Source organism: Oncorhynchus keta, chromosome 1 (genome assembly GCF_023373465.1).
Source record: "Oncorhynchus keta strain PuntledgeMale-10-30-2019 chromosome 1, Oket_V2, whole genome shotgun sequence".
Taxonomy (NCBI): Eukaryota; Metazoa; Chordata; class Actinopteri; order Salmoniformes; family Salmonidae; genus Oncorhynchus; species Oncorhynchus keta.
This window is the reverse complement of record NC_068421.1, coordinates 86,904,866-86,923,507: the sequence shown is the minus strand read 5'-3', so window position 1 is coordinate 86,923,507 and position 18,642 is coordinate 86,904,866. Positions and strand designations below refer to the sequence as shown.

General features: G+C 45.0%; 1 protein-coding gene across 1 annotated transcript in view; it reads right to left on the bottom strand.

The window, feature by feature from the left end:
• The window catches only part of swt1 (SWT1 RNA endoribonuclease homolog), a 33,093-nt gene extending 14,630 nt beyond the window's left edge, over positions 1–18,463 (bottom strand). Inside the window, exons 1-14 of the mRNA XM_052463762.1 lie at positions 18,390–18,463; positions 17,666–17,764; positions 16,234–17,553; positions 16,015–16,144; positions 15,708–15,812; positions 13,705–13,896; positions 13,234–13,327; positions 11,908–12,295; positions 11,072–11,210; positions 9,197–9,345; positions 8,806–8,966; positions 8,503–8,649; positions 4,758–4,824; positions 4,455–4,522 (exon numbers count right to left, since the gene is read on the bottom strand). Coding sequence (XP_052319722.1) covers positions 4,455–4,522; positions 4,758–4,824; positions 8,503–8,649; positions 8,806–8,966; positions 9,197–9,345; positions 11,072–11,210; positions 11,908–12,295; positions 13,234–13,327; positions 13,705–13,896; positions 15,708–15,812; positions 16,015–16,144; positions 16,234–17,553; positions 17,666–17,749 — 3,044 coding nt within the window. The 5' untranslated portion in view covers positions 17,750–17,764; positions 18,390–18,463. The remainder of the gene's footprint in view (positions 1–4,454; positions 4,523–4,757; positions 4,825–8,502; positions 8,650–8,805; positions 8,967–9,196; positions 9,346–11,071; positions 11,211–11,907; positions 12,296–13,233; positions 13,328–13,704; positions 13,897–15,707; positions 15,813–16,014; positions 16,145–16,233; positions 17,554–17,665; positions 17,765–18,389) is intronic.
• Between the last annotated feature and the right edge of the window lie 179 nt (positions 18,464–18,642).

Below are 18,642 nucleotides of genomic sequence, written 5' to 3'. Positions count from 1 at the left end.
GTTTATTGGATTAACAGAAAATGTGCAATATGCATCAAAACAAAATTAGACAGGTGCATAAATTTGGGCATCCCAATAGAAAAATTACATCAATATTTAGTAGAGCTTCCTTTTGCTAAAATAACAGCCTCTAGACACTTCCCATAGCCTCTAATAAGTGTCTGTCTGGACTCTGGATTAAGGTATTTTGGACCATTGCTCCTTACAAAACATCTCCAGTTCAGTTAGGTTTGATGGTTGCTGAGCATGGACAGCCCGCTTCAAATCATCCCACAGATTCTCAATGATATTCAGGTCAGGGGACTGGGATGGCCATTCCAGAACATTGTACTTGTTCCTCTGCATAAATGCCTGGGTAGATTTTGAGCAGTGTTTTGGGTCGTTGTCTTGTTGAAATATCCAGCCCCGGCGTAACTTCAACTTTGTGATTGATTCTTCAACATTATTCCCAAGAATCTGCTGATATTGAGTGGAATCCATGCGACCCTCAACTTTAACAAGATTCCCAGTACCGGCACTGGCCACACAGCCCCACAGCATGATGGAACCCCCACCAAATGTTACTGTCGGTAGCAAATGTTTTTTTTGGAACGCTGTGTTCTTTTGCCGCCATGCATAACGTCCCTTGTTATGACCAAATAACTCAATCTTTGTTTCATCAGTCCCCAGCATCTTATTCCAAAATGAAGCTGGCTTGTCCAAATGTGCGTTTGCAAACCGTAAGCGACTCTGTTTGTGGCGTGTGTGCAGAAAAGGCTTCTTCCGCATCACTCTCCCATACAGCTTCTCCTTGTGCAAAGTGCGCTGAATTGTTGAATGATGCACAGTGACACCATCTGCAGCAAGATGATGTTGTAGGTCTTTGGAGGTGGTCTGTGGGCTGTTTTTGACCGTTCTCACCACCTTTCCGATATTTTACTTGGCCTGCCACTTCTAGCCTTAACAACAACTGTGCCTGTGGTCTTCCTGACAGCTTAAATCTCTGCGATAGCTTTTTGTAGCCTTCCTCTAAACCATAATGTTGAACAGACTTTGTTTTCAGGTCATTTGAGAGTTGTTTTGAGGCCCCCATGTTGCCACTCTTCAGAGGCGAGTCAAAGAGAACAACAACTTGCAATTGGCCTTAAATACCTTTTCTCATGATTGGATGCACTTGTCTATGAAGTTCAAGGCTTAATGAGCTCACCAAACCAATTGTGTGTTCCAATTAATCAGTGCTAAGTAGTTAAAAGTATTCAAATCAACAGAATGACAAGGGTGCCCACATTTTTGCATAGCCTATTTTTCACATCTGATTTCATTTCATTCAACTTAATTTTGCTACATTAAAAATCTTTGTCTGGACAATACCCCAGTACTCAGCTTTTATTAGAAAATAAATGGCATGCCACTGTGATCATTTTCTGTGACGACAGAGTAAATTATTATGCAGCCTCAGAGGGGTGCCCAAACTTTTTCATACGACTGTAGATGTTATATCCTTGTATTGCTACTGCTGTATCAAAGGAATTATCTAAATGAGTCTCAGAAATGGCTAATTTATTAATGTTGTTATCTGATGTTAGCAAGTTATTGATTTCATGAACCTTATTTCTAAGGCTACATATATATTAATGTGCTTTTTGTTGTTGTTGCTCTTTCCTGGGTAGATCATCAGAGATAGGACTGTAAAATGGGATTATGGCTAAGAATTTCAGAAAAAGAGTCGCTGGCACGGCGACTAGAATGGCTGGCATGGCAATCAGGGTTGTGATAGTTCCACTGGGAGGGAGGTGATTGTGATGTCACAATGAGGTGAAACTAGACTCCTAGCCCCATGCTTCAGCTACCATCGAAAAAAATTATGACTAAAAATGACTACGACATAATGGGTAGACTGGCAGCCATTTTGGGTGTACCCATGCCAGGAAGTTAAAGCAGGAAGCGAGCCTTTCAATCTGTGATGTGATTTGTTGAGTCAACTCAACTGACATTTCAAAAAATACATTGAAGCTAACTGATGTGGCTCACGCATTTGAATGAACATTCTACATTACCATGGCAACCCAGCATCAGTTGACAGAACATTCCAAAATACCATGGAAAGCAATTGGGAGTTCACCAGTCAATTTTCAGGGTTGCCCATTCAATTCATTCTTATTTCTAAATTGCATTCGGAAAGTATTCAGACCCCTTGACACATTTTTGTTACGTTACAGCCTTATTCTAAAATTGATTCAATCGTTTTTTTTATCCTCATCAATCTACACACAATACCCTATATATGGCAAAGCAAAAACAGGTTTGTAGAATTGTTTTGCCAATTTATAAAAAATAAATACCTTATGTACATAAGTATTCAGACCCTTTGCTATGAGACTCGAAATTGAGCTCGGGTGCATCCTGTTTCCATTGATCATCCTTGAGATGTTTCTACAACTTGATTGAAGTCCACCTGTGGAAATTTCAATTGATTGGACATGATTTGGAAAGGCACACACCTGTCTATATAAGGTCCCACAGTTGACAGTGTGTCAGAGCAAAAACCAAGTCATGGGGTTGAAGGAATTATCCTTAGAGCGCCGAGACAGGATTGTGTCGAGGCACAGATCTGGGGAAGGGTACCAAAATATTTCTGCAGCATTGAATGTCCCAAGAACATCCATCATTCTTAAATGGAAGAAGTTTGGAACCACCAAGACTCTTCCTAGAGCTGGCCACTAGGTCAAACTGAGCAATTGGGGGAAAAGGGCCTTGGTCATGGAGGTGACCAGAACCCTATGGTCCCTCTGACAGAGCTCCAGAGTTCCTCTGTGGAGATGGGAGAACCTTCCAGAAGGACAACCATCTGTGCAGCACTGGCCACTTTACCTTAATGGTAGAGTGGCCAGACGGAATCCACTCCCCTGTAAAAGTTAGCCGTTTTTTTTTATTTCACCTTTATTTAACCAGTTAAGCTAGTTGAGAAGTAGTTCTCATTTACAACTGTGACCTGACAGCCACATGGAGTTTGCCAAAAGGCCCCTAAAAAAGGACTCACAGACCATGAGGAGCACGATTCTCTGGTCTGATGAAGCCAAGATTGAACTACTTGGCCTGAATGCCAAGCGTCACGTCTGGAGGAATGCTGGCACCATCCCTATGGTGAAGCATGGTGGTGGCAGCATCATGCTGTGGGGATGTTTTTCAGTGGCAGGGACTGGGAGACTAGTCAGGATCGAGGGAAAGATGAACGGAGCAAAGTACAGAGAAATCCTTAATGAAAACCTGCTCCAGAGCGCTCAGGACCTCAGACTGGTGCGAGGGTTCACCTTCCAACAGAACAACGACCCTAAGTACACAGCCAAGACAACGCAGGAGTGGCTTCGGGACAAGTCTCTGAATGTCCGTGAGTGGCCCAGCCAGAACCCGGACTTGAACATCTCTGGAGAGACCTGAAAATAGCTGTGCAGCGACACTCCCCATCCAACCTGACAGAGCTTGAGAGGATCTGCAGAGAAGAATGGGAGAAACTCCCCAAATACAGGTCTGTCAAGCTTGTAGAGTCATCCCCAAGAAGACTCGAGGCTGTAATTACTGCCAAAGGTGCTTTGGCAGTAATTATGGGGTATTGTGTTTGGATTAATGAGAAAAAAAAACAATGTAATCCATTTTAGAATAGGGCTATAACGTAACAAAATGTGTAAAAAGTCAAGGGGTCTGAATACTTTCTGAATACACTACATGTCAGAGACCTGCCTAGGCATGCTATCATCAAAGACACTTACTACACATGAGTGGGCTAGACCAGTGGTTCCCAAACAGGGGTCCAAGGCCTAGCTAAACGGGGTACTTGAGAAGACTGGTAAAATGCACACGAGGGAGTACTTCAGGGGTACTCCGAGCAGAGCAAAATTCAGTTTGTGGTACAGTAACCAAAAAAGGTTGGGAACAACTGGACTAGACCACCCTGGTTACTCGCTGGATATCCTGTTAACTAGAACATTTATCCTCACTGGGAGGTCATTCTCCACTCCCCCAGGTGTATTGGTGTTATTGTGGGAGGTCATTCTCCACTCTCCCAGGTGTATTGGTGTTATTGTGGGAGGTCATTCTCCACTCTCCCAGGTGTATTGGTGTTATTGTGGGAGGTCATTCTCCACTCTCCCAGGTGTATTGGTGTTATTGTGGGAGGTCATTCTCCACTCTCCCAGGTGTATTGGTGCTATTGTGAGAGGTCATTCTCCACTCTCCCAGGTGTATTGGTGTTATTGTGGGAGGTCATTCTCCACTCTCCCAGGTGCATTGGTGTTATTGTGAGAGGTCATTCTCCACTCTCCCAGGTGTATTGGTGTTATTGTGGGAGGTCATTCTCCACTCTCCCAGGTGCATTGGTGTTATTGTGGGAGGTCATTCTCCACTCTCCCAGGTGCATTGGTGTGACAAAGCCAATTGTGCGTATGTGAGTGTAGTTGTGTATGTTTTTCTCCACCCACCTGTACTCGTGCTGTGAGAGACAGTCCAACAGGTCTTTGGCAGTGAACCTGGGCTCCATGGCAGCAATCTAAAGCACAAGTCACTTACAGTATTAAGATTGAGCCCAATCAGCTGGGCAATACATGTGATGTAACATTGCAATCCTATTAACATTTAGAATGAATTAATCCTACAATGTCCATGTGGATGACAAACCTTCATTCACCCTGCCAAAAAACTGGGAGCTGGAAAAATGAAACATGAATGATCTCAGATGAGGTGTGACCACCGGACAGAGGTTACTAGGAGTTAGAAATACTAACCTCACTGGAATGGATGAAGGAAAGGAGAGCCTGGGCATCTTCTAGACAGCTGTCTGTTGACAGAACCCTACAAAACAGCCAGGGTCTGATTAGTGGAGGGACACACCACACACTGTCATTAAGTAAGTAACAGAGGAAATGAACTAGGGAAAATGAAGTGATAGAAGGGGTAATTCAAATACTTCTAGACTGTATAGTGTAAATATGGAGAGAGAGAGAGAGAGAAAGGTTGCCATGAGAAAAGGGTAACAAGTGGAGCACAAACACCATTCTAAATACAACCTATATCTTTCTCTTTATTTATTTTCCCTTTTGAACTACAACTATTTGCACATTGTTACGACATTAACAATAATATAACATTTGAAATGTCTATATTCTTTTAAAACTGTTGTAATGTTTACTGTATATGTTTTATTGTTTATTTCCCTTTTGTTTGTCTATTTCACTTGCTTTGGAAACGTAAACATGTTTCTCATGCCAATACAGCACCTTATGAATTGAGAGAGATAGAGAGATGGTGGAGGGAGAGGAAGGAAAGTCATTTCTGCAGGCTAAATCTGTCTGCATTATACATATTTTCTCCCGGCAGGGACTTGGGGGGGGGGTTGGGTTATGGGCTGTGATGATGCGTCACTGCTAGCTACTGTAAGAGCTACTGTCGGTCTGTCTCCTAGGTAACCACATAGGAGCAGCTTCAACACACACACACCTCACCCAAACTTCCTACAGATGGGCATACATGAAAGTCATCTTCGTTTATGGGCTTGTCTGTTCCATTTCTAACCAACCACCTGTTCTGCCTAATGTGTACAGTACAGAAATACCATGGACTTTATTCAAATCAACATCACGTGCAGCAGGAAAGAAACAGACTTTCGGGAACTCAGAGGGGGCCCTGAACAAACTGGAACTTGCGCAGGCTGTATACACTGCCTGTCTCTCATTCACAATTTACAATTCAAATTTAATGGTGGCATCCCCTTTGCGCGGCCATAATGCACCCTAAAGAGATCCATGCCTTTTGTGGCCAGTGGCCGTTGTTCCCTTCTCCCAGAGTGCAGCGTACTCCGAAGCACCTCTCACTCATATGGCTCTCCATCACGTGATCGGGTATTTCTCACAGGCTACAAGTGAAGACAGACACTTTGAGGATGCAACTGCATGCATATTGAAGATATTGAAAGAACTATCCACATTTACTTTGTCAGCCAACAAGATTAGGCCTAACAAACAGCAAAAGCACTAGCCTGTCAATCTACTATCCCCATAGTACAAAAGTTTACCTAAGTTTACCTACCTCTTTTCTGTGTGAGAAATAAATATTCCAAACATGGTCTGGGACAGTTGTGGGACGTGATAGATCCCAAACTAATACAACCACTAGCATCAAACAAACTATTTTACATAATGGATCAGAACGTTTAGCTTAAAATGTGATAAACTACTAGGCTATTTCTTCACATTATAAGCGCACATGGCAGTAAGCTATAAGTGCAAATGTTCCATTAGCGGGAAAACACCATTATCAAAAGTGACCGCAAATGCGATTATGTATGTAATGTTTTTATTATAAAAAGGTGCATTATAATGGTGAAGATGAATCTTCCCCAAACTTGAAACGCCCTGCTTCTATATGCCAGTTAGGGTCTACACCTCTTGTAAAGCGGATTAATGCCCTTCATTTTAAGACGTTATTTGGCCACAAATTGTGATATAAACCTTATCAAAACATATAGGCCTATGGGCAAGGCTACATGAGGTGTGCGACTATGATTAAAAAATGTTGCAAAAAAATGGCATTGTTTCTTGCCTTCAAGCTGGACATCATTCACAATTGATAATATATCATTCAAAGCGATAGGATAATATTGACACCAATCAGACTATTGTTGAATTAATCTTGTCTTTACATATAATAAATAATATATGTGTCAATTTGTTTATATTTAGAATGAACAATTATCATGCACCTGTATGGAAACAGGGCCAGGGGAAAAACACATGTCATCTATACACTTAAATAACGGATGGAGGACGCTTTTCCCATGGTTCATTTTCATGCCAGCCAGGTAGGCTATACTCCTGTTATAAATATAAGCAATGTGCTTAATATTAGGAAAGTTCAGAATTAAATATAGTAGGCCTAGCCTATAGAAAGCCTATGGGGCCTCCTATTTTTATTAGAGGCCATCACTATTTTCTCACGCAATTGCATAGCCTATAGAAATGTTGCACAACATGAGCTCATGGGCACTCATGAAGTGTTTGATTAGAATTTCAATTACATTTGCATTGATGTCAATAGAGTGCCGAGTACCAGGCAGTTAGCAAACTAATGACCAGCAACCTGCATCAGAGCTTGGAGAAGCCTAATTACCGTGGCTAAACAATCACATGGAATTTGACTGCCTTCATGACCACTGGTAATACAGTCACAGCAAGAGCCCCATTTTTGACCACCGACAACCAAGTTGATTACAAATACAAAGTTGCCAATGTCTTTACAATCATTACAAACAAGCGAAGGATAAACAGATGCTTCAAATTAAAAGATGACTGCATTGAAAGATAAACAGCCTACCTAGAGTATAGACTACATAGGCCTATATTATTTCAATGATATTGAAATAAATGTTATGTTCATTGAATTTAGTTTAAAAAAAATATATAATAATGCTATTTGTGATTTTTGCCTCAATATATTTGTTGATGTGTAGCCTAACGTGTGTAATGATTCAGTGCATTATTATAGGGTAAGAATTACAATAAGCCACATCCATATTTGCAGCCATGGGTGACAATATCACTCTAGGAGCTGATCCGTCATCAGTATTGTGGAATCATTCTAACGTTAAGGAAAGATTTCAAATGGAGAAAGCTGACCCGAGTTAAATAAAGGTTAAATTCATGAACACACCACTGGTTGGGTTCAAACTGAAACTACAATGAGGCAGAATGTTCATAGTTACTGTTGAAAGAGACAAATGTCCCAGCGTTCCTGACTGAGGGGACACCATACACCAACCAAACCGGACCCCCGTTAAAGGCTGTGTCTGTGTGCACAGCAGCATGCCTTACTTTCAATCCTATTCCCCAATTCTTGATGAAGGAGAAGCTAGCCAATGTAGTGGAAAACAAGGCGAGGACATTTGGCTGTCCAGGAGAAAGCCACTCTTTAGAACGAATAGAAACATCACAATGAGCCATCAACCATAACATGAACGATTTCAGTGACCCCGTGACTGCTGGGATGTGACCGCTGCTTTTTTAAATAACGTCATCACCATAGCAACCGTCAGTGACATAATGTGAAAGTGTTACTGATTGCCGATTGTCTGCAGCCTCGCTATTATCTTCCCCTGGCCTGAATGGCAGTGAGTCTAGCAGAGAGGAGAGTGTGACACCAGACGGACAAGTCAAGACAGGAGCTCTACTGTGACGACATCACGCTTGTCCCATTTCTGGGCAATATGCAATCGCTCCTTCAAACACATCCTTAGTCTGGAACAGGTGGGTGATTCAGCGTCATTGAATATGGTAAGGCTAAGCTTGGGGTGGTAGTGGTCACCAGTCCTGGTCCTAACAGTTACAAGGTTTGCAGGTGTTTAAGGTGAGAGATATGTCAGGTTTCTCACCTGGTAAAGGCATTTAGCAGTTGTCTGACAGCAGTGGATAGTTTGTGCAGACAGGAGAGAACTACTGTACTGTCAGAATGGAGGGAGTACAGTATGGTATAACTGACCTGGTAAAGGCATGTAGCAGTTGTCTGACAGCAGTAGATAGTCTGTGCAGACAGGAGATGGCGTCCTGGGGAAGGGGAGGACCCTCTACTGGCTGGTTGGTTTCTATGGCGCCCGGGTCAAAGCGGAGAGCGGCGAAAACAGCAGAGCTGAACAAAGCACAATGACCTCTTATACTAACATACCTTTTAACAGGCACAGTCTTTAGAATGCATGTTAGAAATACTAGTCTTTAGGACCCTGCCTTCCCAACTATGGGCTCATCTCCACAGGTCCTAAACATGAACTCCGTATCATCTGCTCACCTGATCCCACACACATTGTTCCAGATGTTCTCAAACATCACCCACACTTCCTGGTGTGACACCCGAGCAGGCGTGGTCTGTTTCTCCTCCTCCTCCTCCTCCTCCTCCGCCATGAGGGTGTCACCGTCACTGGTGTGGGTCTCCTCTGAGACTTTCTCTGGCTACATACCAAGATCAACTTTAAGTTAAATTTAATTGCCATTTGTAAACAAGTACAAACATTGCAATGTCTCTTTAGACGAGAGCTCAACGGTAAAACTGTAAAAGAAACACACAAGAATACTATGCAAATAAGTTTGAACAACTTTGGACAACTTGGGTCCAAAACATAAAGAAAAGGGATTTGCCACCGTGTGACGTTGCAGTCCTGAATGAGCTCCAGGCAGCGTACCTGAGGGAGTATTCTCTGCAGCAGGGTGCTCAGGGAGGCGAGGGCTGGTTGGACACGCCCATCGTAGTCTGACCTGCAGCCGAAGGCCTGCAGCAGCTCTCTAGCCTCATACAGAGCCAGCACTGTAGTGCTACGCTCTACTGATTTACCTAAGGAGAGAGACCAGAACGTCAGAGTACACACACACACACACACTTTGTACAGACATAACCTGACACACACACACACACAAAATCACATGTAGTCACGCACGCACATACGTCAATGAGAAACACAGAAGCCAATTGTAAGCAACCCCACAGTTTGTCCTGACAGTACAGTAGTTGTTTAACCAGAGAGTTTGTCCTGACAGTACAGTAGTTATTTAACCAGAGCCAGTTTGTCCTGACAGTACAGTAGTTATTTAACCAGAGCCAGTTTGTCCTGACAGTACAGTAGTTATTTAACCAGAGCCAGTTTGTCCTGACAGTACAGTAGTTATTTAACCAGAGCCAGTTTGTCCTGACAGTACAGTAGTTATTTAACCAGAGCCAGTTTGTCCTGACAGTACAGTAGTTATTTAACCAGAGCCAGTTTGTCCTTACAGTAGTTATTTAACCAGAGCCAGTTTGTCCTGACAGTACAGTAGTTATTTAACCAGAGCCAGTTTGTCCTGACAGTACAGTAGTTATTTAACCAGAGCCAGTTTGTCCTGACAGTACAGTAGTTATTTAACCAGAGCCAGTTTGTCCTGACAGTACAGTAGTTATTTAACCAGAGCCAGTTTGTCCTGACAGTACAGTAGTTATTTAACCAGAGCCAGTTTGTCCTGACAGTACAGTAGTTATTTAACCAGAGCCAGTTTGTCCTGACAGTACAGTAGTTATTTAACCAGAGCCAGTTTGTCCTGACAGTACAGTAGTTATTTAACCAGAGCCAGTTTGTCCTGACAGTACAGTAGTTATTTAACCAGAGCCAGTTTGTCCTGACAGTACAGTAGTTATTTAACCAGAGCCAGTTTGTCCTGACAGTACAGCAGTTATTTAACCAAAGCCAGTATATTTAATGGAGAATAGGAAGACTTGTAGGAATTAAAGGTTTGTGTGTGTCTGTTTATACCGATGTCACTTCTCCTCCGTGCACATCCACCTACACACACACACACACACACACACACACACACACACACAAACAAACACTAAACACAAACAGTAACACACTGCAGTAGTTTCCACTTCTGGATTCTTTGATAGATAGCGTTCATCCCTCCCTTCCTCTCAACTCTCTAAGAGTCCTGGCTGGTCCACCCAAGATTAGAATAGGGAGGGGTCATGCTAGAGAGAGCATGATGAACAGGGGAACACACACTCACACTACAGCTGCTGATGTAATATAACGACAAACAGAGCCATGGCAACACTGAGCAGCATGTTTAGTATGGCTACTGCAGTTAACCACTCAGTCAGCATTTTGCTTCTGACACACTTCTCTGCAGAGCCTTATTCTGAATATAGTTCTGTAGAGCAGTAGGAGCGCTGGTGTAGGCAGTATAGCACTGTGCTTTAGCCAGGGAGAACTCTATTTGCAGCAGAGTTCACTGGGCCCATTTTAAGGGATATCACTATTTATTTTATTTTATTTTATTTTATTTTATTTTATTAGCATGCAAATGTACTAGTTTCCATCAAAGTGTTCAAAGTACACAACATTTTATTGTTTTTTCCCCCATTATTTATAGTTTATTTGGACAATGTATAACAAAAACATAAGTCTCAGAAACTGAGAAAATATGTGTTGCACTAGATAACATCTCATTTACATTTGTAGTTCCCAAAGAGGGATATTGATTGCATTTTGAGAGTGCTGTAATCTGACAGTGATGTCATGGTTTCTCACCTGAGAAGAAGTAGTTGTGAAGGTTTTCCAGGGATTGCTGCAGATTTCGAGGGACAATGTTGCCAAAAACAGAGATCCAGTGTTTCTTGAAACACTGCAGAAGGTCTTCAAGAGTCCAGGGCGGTTTCAGATATACGATCTATCATTTCCAAACAAAAATGTAGGTTACAAAATTATAACTAACATCTGATCACTTTACGTAGTTCAAGCTTCCTCTCTGTATATACACTCCCACCCATGTCTCTGGACGCTGAGGAACATTTTTTATTTTTGGGGGGCTCTATACCCAAGCATTTTATATGAGATAGAATGTTCATTTTTAGGTGACAGTAGAGAATATCATCTTCTATTTGACAGTATTTCCATATATATCCTTACACACAATGACTACATCTTGTGACTATAAAAACTTGCACTTGTTTTGGAATATGTTTTGCCCAATAGGAATTTATTGTTGAATGTCTTTTGCCATTTTAGAGTCACTTTTATTGCTAAATTGTTGGGACCACTGCAAAAAACATGACACCCACACCCTCACTACCCTCACTACTACTGCTGAACAAAGTCAGAGGGGAAACACTGAGCACAATTCCACATCTACCAATCTGCTGATTCCTTTCAGAGGCCAAGGCTGCGTCCCGATTCTCCACACTTTTCCTGAAGTGTGCACTTGCACCCTCCCTATTATGGATTGAAAAGCATGGGACTGGGGTAGGCAACGGCTGGAGGGAGTTTCCATCATAGTAAAATCGATGACAGAGATTGTGCAAAAGGTGGATAATCTGGACACAGCCAATTGGCTGATTTGGAATTGACCAGAAGATTGTGGAGTTTACCTCTGTCCACAGTTCTTCATAGGCTGCCTTCATCTCAATCTCCAGCACCTGAGACAGCGCCTCTTTCAGACAGTCCTCCAGTACTGACACACAGCTGCTCAGCTCCCGGGCCTCTTCTGCAGCCTTATTTCTCTTCTCTTCCATTTCTCTCCCTTTCCCTCCATCACTCCTGCTCTGTTCATTCTGCTGCCGGCCTGGGAAGGGGCTGGGTTTCTGGTGGTCACGGGTCTGGCTCGGGGTGCAGGTGAGGGTTTGTGTCTGTGTGCTGACAGGGGTCAGGTTGTGGACACCAGGCGTTTTGAGCCTGTCTACCTCCTCCAACAGGTCAGCCTTACCGAAAGCCTTCACCCCACTCAGCAAGGCCTTACTACACAGGTTCTTATCATTACTGTGGACACATACACAATCAAAATCAACCAGACAGAAAGATATTGCTACAAATGCACGTCACACACAGTGAGACAGAGTGAGTAAGTGTGAGAGTGTGTGTGTGTGTGACCAGACAGTGTGAGGCCTCTTGTAAAGGAAACCTTTGTGAAATGAAGAAGTGAATACTGATGACAAGCAGTATCGCTTTCAAACAGCACCATATCACATGCAGAACTATCTCCAGACAGGCACACATACTGTCAAACCTTTCCTGCGTGTATCTCCAGACAGGCACACACACTGTCAAACCTTTCCTGCGTGTATCTCCAGACAGGCTCGCACACACACTGTCAAACCTTTCCTGCGTGTATCTCCAGACAGGCACACACACTGTCAAACCTTTCCTGCGTGTATCTCCAGACAGGCACACACACTGTCAAACCTTTCCTGCGTGTATCTCCAGACAGGCACACACACTGTCAAGCCTTTCCTGCGTGTATCTCCAGACAGGCACACACACTGTCAAGCCTTTCCTGCGTGTATCTCCAGACAGGCACGCACACACACTGTCAAACCTTTCCTGCATGTATCTCCAGACAGGCACACACACACACTGTCAAACCTTTCCTGCATGTATCTCCAGACAGGCACACACACACACTGTCAAACCTTTCCTGCATGTATCTCCAGACAGGCACACACACACACTGTCAAACCTTTCCTGCATGTATCTCCAGACAGGCACACACACACACTGTCAAACCTTTCCTGCATGTAACTCCAGACAGGCACACACACTGTCAAGCCTTTCCTGCTTGTATCTCCAGACAGGCACACACACTGTCAAACCTTTCCTGCATGTATCTCCAGACAGGCACACACACTGTCAAACCTGCGTGTATCTGCAGAGGAAAGACAGGCAGACACACTGCAGCAGGGGGGTGGGAGTGGACTCACGTGCAAAGGATGAGAGCACCCTCTGGGTAAAGACTCTGGTATTGCAGGCAGCACTGCAGCACTCTGTCGTCATTATTCTCAGCATTGAGTTCCTCTGTCAGAGAGAGCGAGAGAGATAAATATATATTTTTCGATATGTATACTTTGACAATGTAAGAAATAACTTGCCATGTCAATAAGGTCAATTAAATTGAGAGAGAGAACAGGAGACATGCGTCATGACCATCAGAGAGGCTGAAGACAGAGAGGTGAACCTGCTAGTTACTGCCGACAGGTAAAACAGAGTTTGGCAGAGGTTCTGCAGATAGGGAGAGATTCTACTAGCGCGACTCTGCTCGTCATTGAAACAAGTAGTTTTCTGATGCTGCATGCACCGAGTTGAAATAGCCCTGTGCTGCTATTGCCAGCAGGTGGCAGTCCAGAGGAACTATTGTTCAGTCCGTGCCAATGGAGGGAATACATAGGACTCACGGCTGCTCTGAGAGGCCTGCTGCATGGACTGGCCCCAGAGTCGAGGCTCCTGGCTCTTCAGGCAGGTGTAGATGTAATGAACGGCAGGTATGGCCAGGTGGGCTACAGAGCTGGACAGCCTCTTCCTGTTCTTCAGAGAGTCTAGCTCCTGTAGTACCACCCAGGGTACGAGCACTGTGGGGAGACCTAGAGCTGAGGGAGAGGAGGGAGAGGTGGGAGAGGACAGATGAGGGAGGAGAGATGAGGAAAAGTGGTGGAGAACAAAGAGAAGTGGGGGAGGAAGAAGAGGAGAGGTTTGGGAGGATGGCAGGAGAGATGGGGGGGAAGGGGGGAGAGGGGAGATGGAGGGGGAATAGGGGAAGGTTGAGGAAGAAGGGAGGAGGAGAGGGGAGATGGAGGGGGGATAGGGGAAGGTTGAGGAAGAAGGGAGGAGATGGAGGGGGGATAGGGGAAGGTTGAGGAAGAAGGGAGGAGGAGAGGGGAGACGGAGGGGGAATAGGAGAAGGTTGAGGAAGAAGGGAGGAGGAGAAGGTTGAGAAAGAAGGGAGGAGGAGAGGGGAGATGGAGGGGGAATAGGAGAAGGTTGAGGAAGAAGGGAGGAGGAGAGGGGAGATGGAGGGGGGATAGGGGAAGGTTGAGGAAGAAGGGAGGAGGAGAGGGGAGACGGAGGGGGAATAGGAGAAGGTTGAGGAAGAAGGGAGGAGAGGGGAGATGGAGGGGGAATAGGAGAAGGTTGATGAAGAAGGGAGGAGGGAGACAGAGGGGGAATAGGGGAAGGTTGAGGAAGAAGGGAGGAGGAGAAGGTTGAGAAAGAAGGGAGGAGGAGAGGGGAGATGGAGGGTGGATAGGGGAAGGTTGAGGAAGAAGGGAGGAGGAGAGGGGAGACGGAGGGGGAATAGGAGAAGGTTGAGAAAGAAGGGAGAAGGAGAGGGGAGATGGAGGGGGGATAGGGGAAGGTTGAGGAAGAAGGGAGGAGGAGAGGGGAGATGGAGGGGGGATAGGGGAAGGTTGAGGAAGAAGGGAGGAGAGGGGAGACAGAGGGGGAATAGGAGAAGGTTAAGAAAGAAGGGTGGAGGAGAGGGGAGATGGAGGGGGGATAGGGGAAGAAAGGAGGAGTGGGGAGACAGAGGGGGAATAGGAGAAGGTTAAGAAAGAAGGGTGGAGGAGAGGGGAGATGGAGGGGGGATAGGGGAAGGTTGAGGAAGAAGGGAGGAGGAGAGGGGAGATGGAGGGGGGATAGGGGAAGGTTGAGGAAGAAGGGAGGAGAGGGGAGACAGAGGGGGAATAGGAGAAGGTTGAGAAAGAAGGGAGGAGGAGAGGGGAGATGGAGGGGGGATAGGGGAAGGTTGATGAAGAAGGGAGGAGAGGGGAGACAGAGGGGGAATAGGAGAAGGTTGAGAAAGAAGGGAGGAGGAGAGGGGAGATGGAGGGGGATAGGGGAAGGTTGAGGAAGAAGGGAGGAGGAGAAGGTTAAGAAAGAAGGGTGGAGGAGAGGGGAGATGGAGGGGGAATAGGAGAAGGTTAAGAAAGAAGGGTGGGGGAGAGGGGAGATGGAGGGGGGATAGGGGAAGGTTGAGGAAGAAGGGAGGAGGAGAGGGGAGATGGAGGGGGAATAGGGGAAGGTTGAGGAAGAAGGGAGGAGGAGAAGGTTAAGAAAGAAGGGTGGAGGAGAGGGGAGATGGAGGGGGAATAGGAGAAGGTTGAGAAAGAAGGGAGGAGGAGAGGGGAGATGGAGGGGGGATAGGGGAAGGTTGAGGAAGAAGGGAGGAGGAGAAGGTTAAGAAAGAAGGGTGGAGGAGAGGGGAGACGGAGGGGGAATAGGAGAAGGTTGATGAAGAAGGGAGGAGGAGAGGGGAGATGGAGGGGGGATAGGGGAAGGTTGAGGAGGCGCAGGGAGATGAAGGAGAGAGTTGATCAAAAGGAGAAGTGTGTTCTATGAGTGATTGTAATTGGGGTAGCGGTATTTATTTAATCTAATTTTAAACAGTGTCCCTTCCACACACCTCCAAGGCCGTGTGACCTCATCTTCTTGACAAAGTCTAGGTGACTGAGAAGGATGTTGGTGTCCAGGACAATGATCAGTTCCTGCTGAAGATCCTCCTCTTTACCTACACAGGTGAGCAGAGAGCAGGGTTTTAATACTGAGTCAGTCTCCAATGGCCTTATGTGCATACTGAGGAGGAAGGCACTGACGGGACAAACCTAATGTCTTAAACACCTTCTATTAAAACACTTGGGTCACGGCATAGTGCCTCTGTGTAATTGTTTGGCTTGTATGTGTGGAGGGGTTGTTAGTGGTGGTTCTCTCACTGAGTGTGAATGTGATGCCCTCCTCTGATGGGTCGATGTCCATGCTGGTGAGTTCTCCATAGATCTCCACCACATTCAGCTCCAGCCTCTTCTCACTGCGGGCCAGATGGAGCTCCTCCACCAGCTGCATCTAACACACACACACACACACACACACACTTAATGCAAGCTTACAGACACACCTATATCAATAATTGGTCATGATGTTGAGAAACCTACCTCTTGGTCATTATCATAGACTTCTATATAATCTTCAGGGGAAATTGTTCTGTTACAGGGTGGTGATGGCACCTGGGCCGTAATTCCCTGAGCTGACCTGGGCCGTAATTCTTTAGAACCTTTGGAAGATTCTGGAACCGTTTCACATTTGTGCTGCTTGTTTCTGTTCACAGCAGCAGACACACCGTCTTTGGAGTTCAGAGATTTGGACACACTCCTTGGTGTCCAAAGTTTGGACGTACTTCCTGTCTGGTGAGAAAGCCTAGAAGCAGGAGACACCACCTTCACTCTAGCACTGATGGGCTTATTGTCGTTATCATCCTCCTGGTCACCCCCCCAGATGGCTCTATTAACTGGCAGTGGCACAAGTTTGGACTTCTTTGGGATCTTAAAATTGAGAGGCAGCTGAGGTTTGGGTAGCGGCATCTGTACCTCCGCACACGTGGACTTAGATGTTGCTGATGTTTTGGACAGATCAGACACGTTCCTCTGCTTTTGGGCGGTAGGCCTATGTCTTGCTGTGTTTGAGATTTTCTCAAAGGTAGCGTTTTTAGTAGAGCTGGAGGACTGCTTTGTGGTGGTGGTGTTGTTAGAGGGAAGACTATAGGATTTTGCTCCACTCTTGTCCCGTTTAGCCTTTAAAACATCCTCCTTTTCTTCTTCAGATCTCCTCTTCACTAGCTTCCTCCTCTTCTCCCTCATCTCTTCAGCCAGTGACAGGGACAGTTGGGGGTCCTGGTAGCTCCTACCTTTGGAGGTGTGGTCCTTCCCAATGCCAGGCTTCTCCTCAGGTCTGGATCTCCTTTTCACCAGCGTCTTCCTCTGCTCCTTCAGCTGGGCCATGAGGGACCTGGGACTGGTCGTCAGTCTGCTCGAGGCTGTTTTGGAGGGGCTCTTGTCAGATGGCTTACTGGAGCTTCCCTGGAACGTAAGGATCTTCTCCACATTTTGGGACTGGGTCTTATTCGCGCTCAGACTGCTGACTGGTTTGGAAGACACCCTGTCTGCGGTCTTGACCGCGGTGGTAGCCGACCCATCCTGGCTGGGGCAACTCTTCCTCACAGCGCTGTCCTGAGGAGGGGTTCCAAGAGGACAGGCGTTTTTTCCCTCGGCTGCACCCTGCGACGTTTTCTCCAGTCTGTAGAGAGCTTTTTTGAACTCCCGGTCTTTCTCATGACTGCTCCCTGCTGCACTGTTCCCTGGGGTGGAGTGGCTAACTCTTTTCTCTCTTCCCCGTTTCTCCTCTGAAGAACAGCTGCCATGGTGCTTCCCCTCTGCACGACTGCGTTTCTTGGTGCCCTTTTCCTTCTGTGACGAATGCTTGATTAAAGACACAAACAAACAAAAAACACTTTTAGCCTTGGTTAACACTCCTAGCAAGAGATGTAAGAGAAGACTCTGAGGTCACAATAAATGTCATAAAACTCCTCACCTCACTGGAGGAAAAAGATAACTTATTTGTCTCCTTCTCCTTCTCCTTCTTCTGCTTCTTCTTCTTCTTGGACTTCTTTGACATCTTGGTAGAAAATCCCTGTTAAATAAGAGAAACCTATACAGCAAATGAACAAAATAGCAGCTGAGATGTTCTCTTCTTATAACAGAATCCTTCATTCAAAGAAAAATACAAGACATATCATCTCTGAATCCAACTTCCAATGGAGACTGGAGTTAATGTTTTGACCTCACAGAGATACTTCATATCCCTGAGAGATACTTCAAGTTCTCTCATTGGCTAGCTACTTACGCAATGTGATACAATACAGTCTGAATGTAATTTGTAGGGAAGCATGGAGAAGAAACATGAGGCTAAGTGCTCAAATAGAGTTATGTGAATGTAGCTAAATGAATACATACCCAGTAAAATCAAGGTTATTGAATATTCACTTCAATGTATATAACTAAGTCAGCTATCTTAGAATGATCTGTCAGTTACAGCAGAGTTCCAGTTACTGACGTTAGGAGAGCCTATCTAGGTTAGCGAGCTAGCAATTGTTCCAAATCAACTTCATCACGTGTGGTATACCCACGACACTCATAATGAACTTACTGAATGTGTGCACAACACTGGTTTTATCAAAATGTGAGAAACTTTCATTGACAAATGCATTTAAATTAGATAATAAAACGGTTTGCTAAAGCCCTACAATCACGCTTACCTTGGGCTACTGAGTAGACCACTGTCAGAAAACATCCGTACACGTCAGATTGAACGGAAACAGAGGTTCTGGAGGATCATGGGATGTGTAGTTTCTAGACTTACATATTTGACGGTTCAGAAATGTGAATTTTTATATAGTGGACAAAGGTTAATATAAAAGATAGTAGATTGTTCATAATATATTTCTCATGTTTTGCTTAAAGGGCTAATCAGTTGAAACAATAGCAAATCGAACCTACCACTCTGTTTCG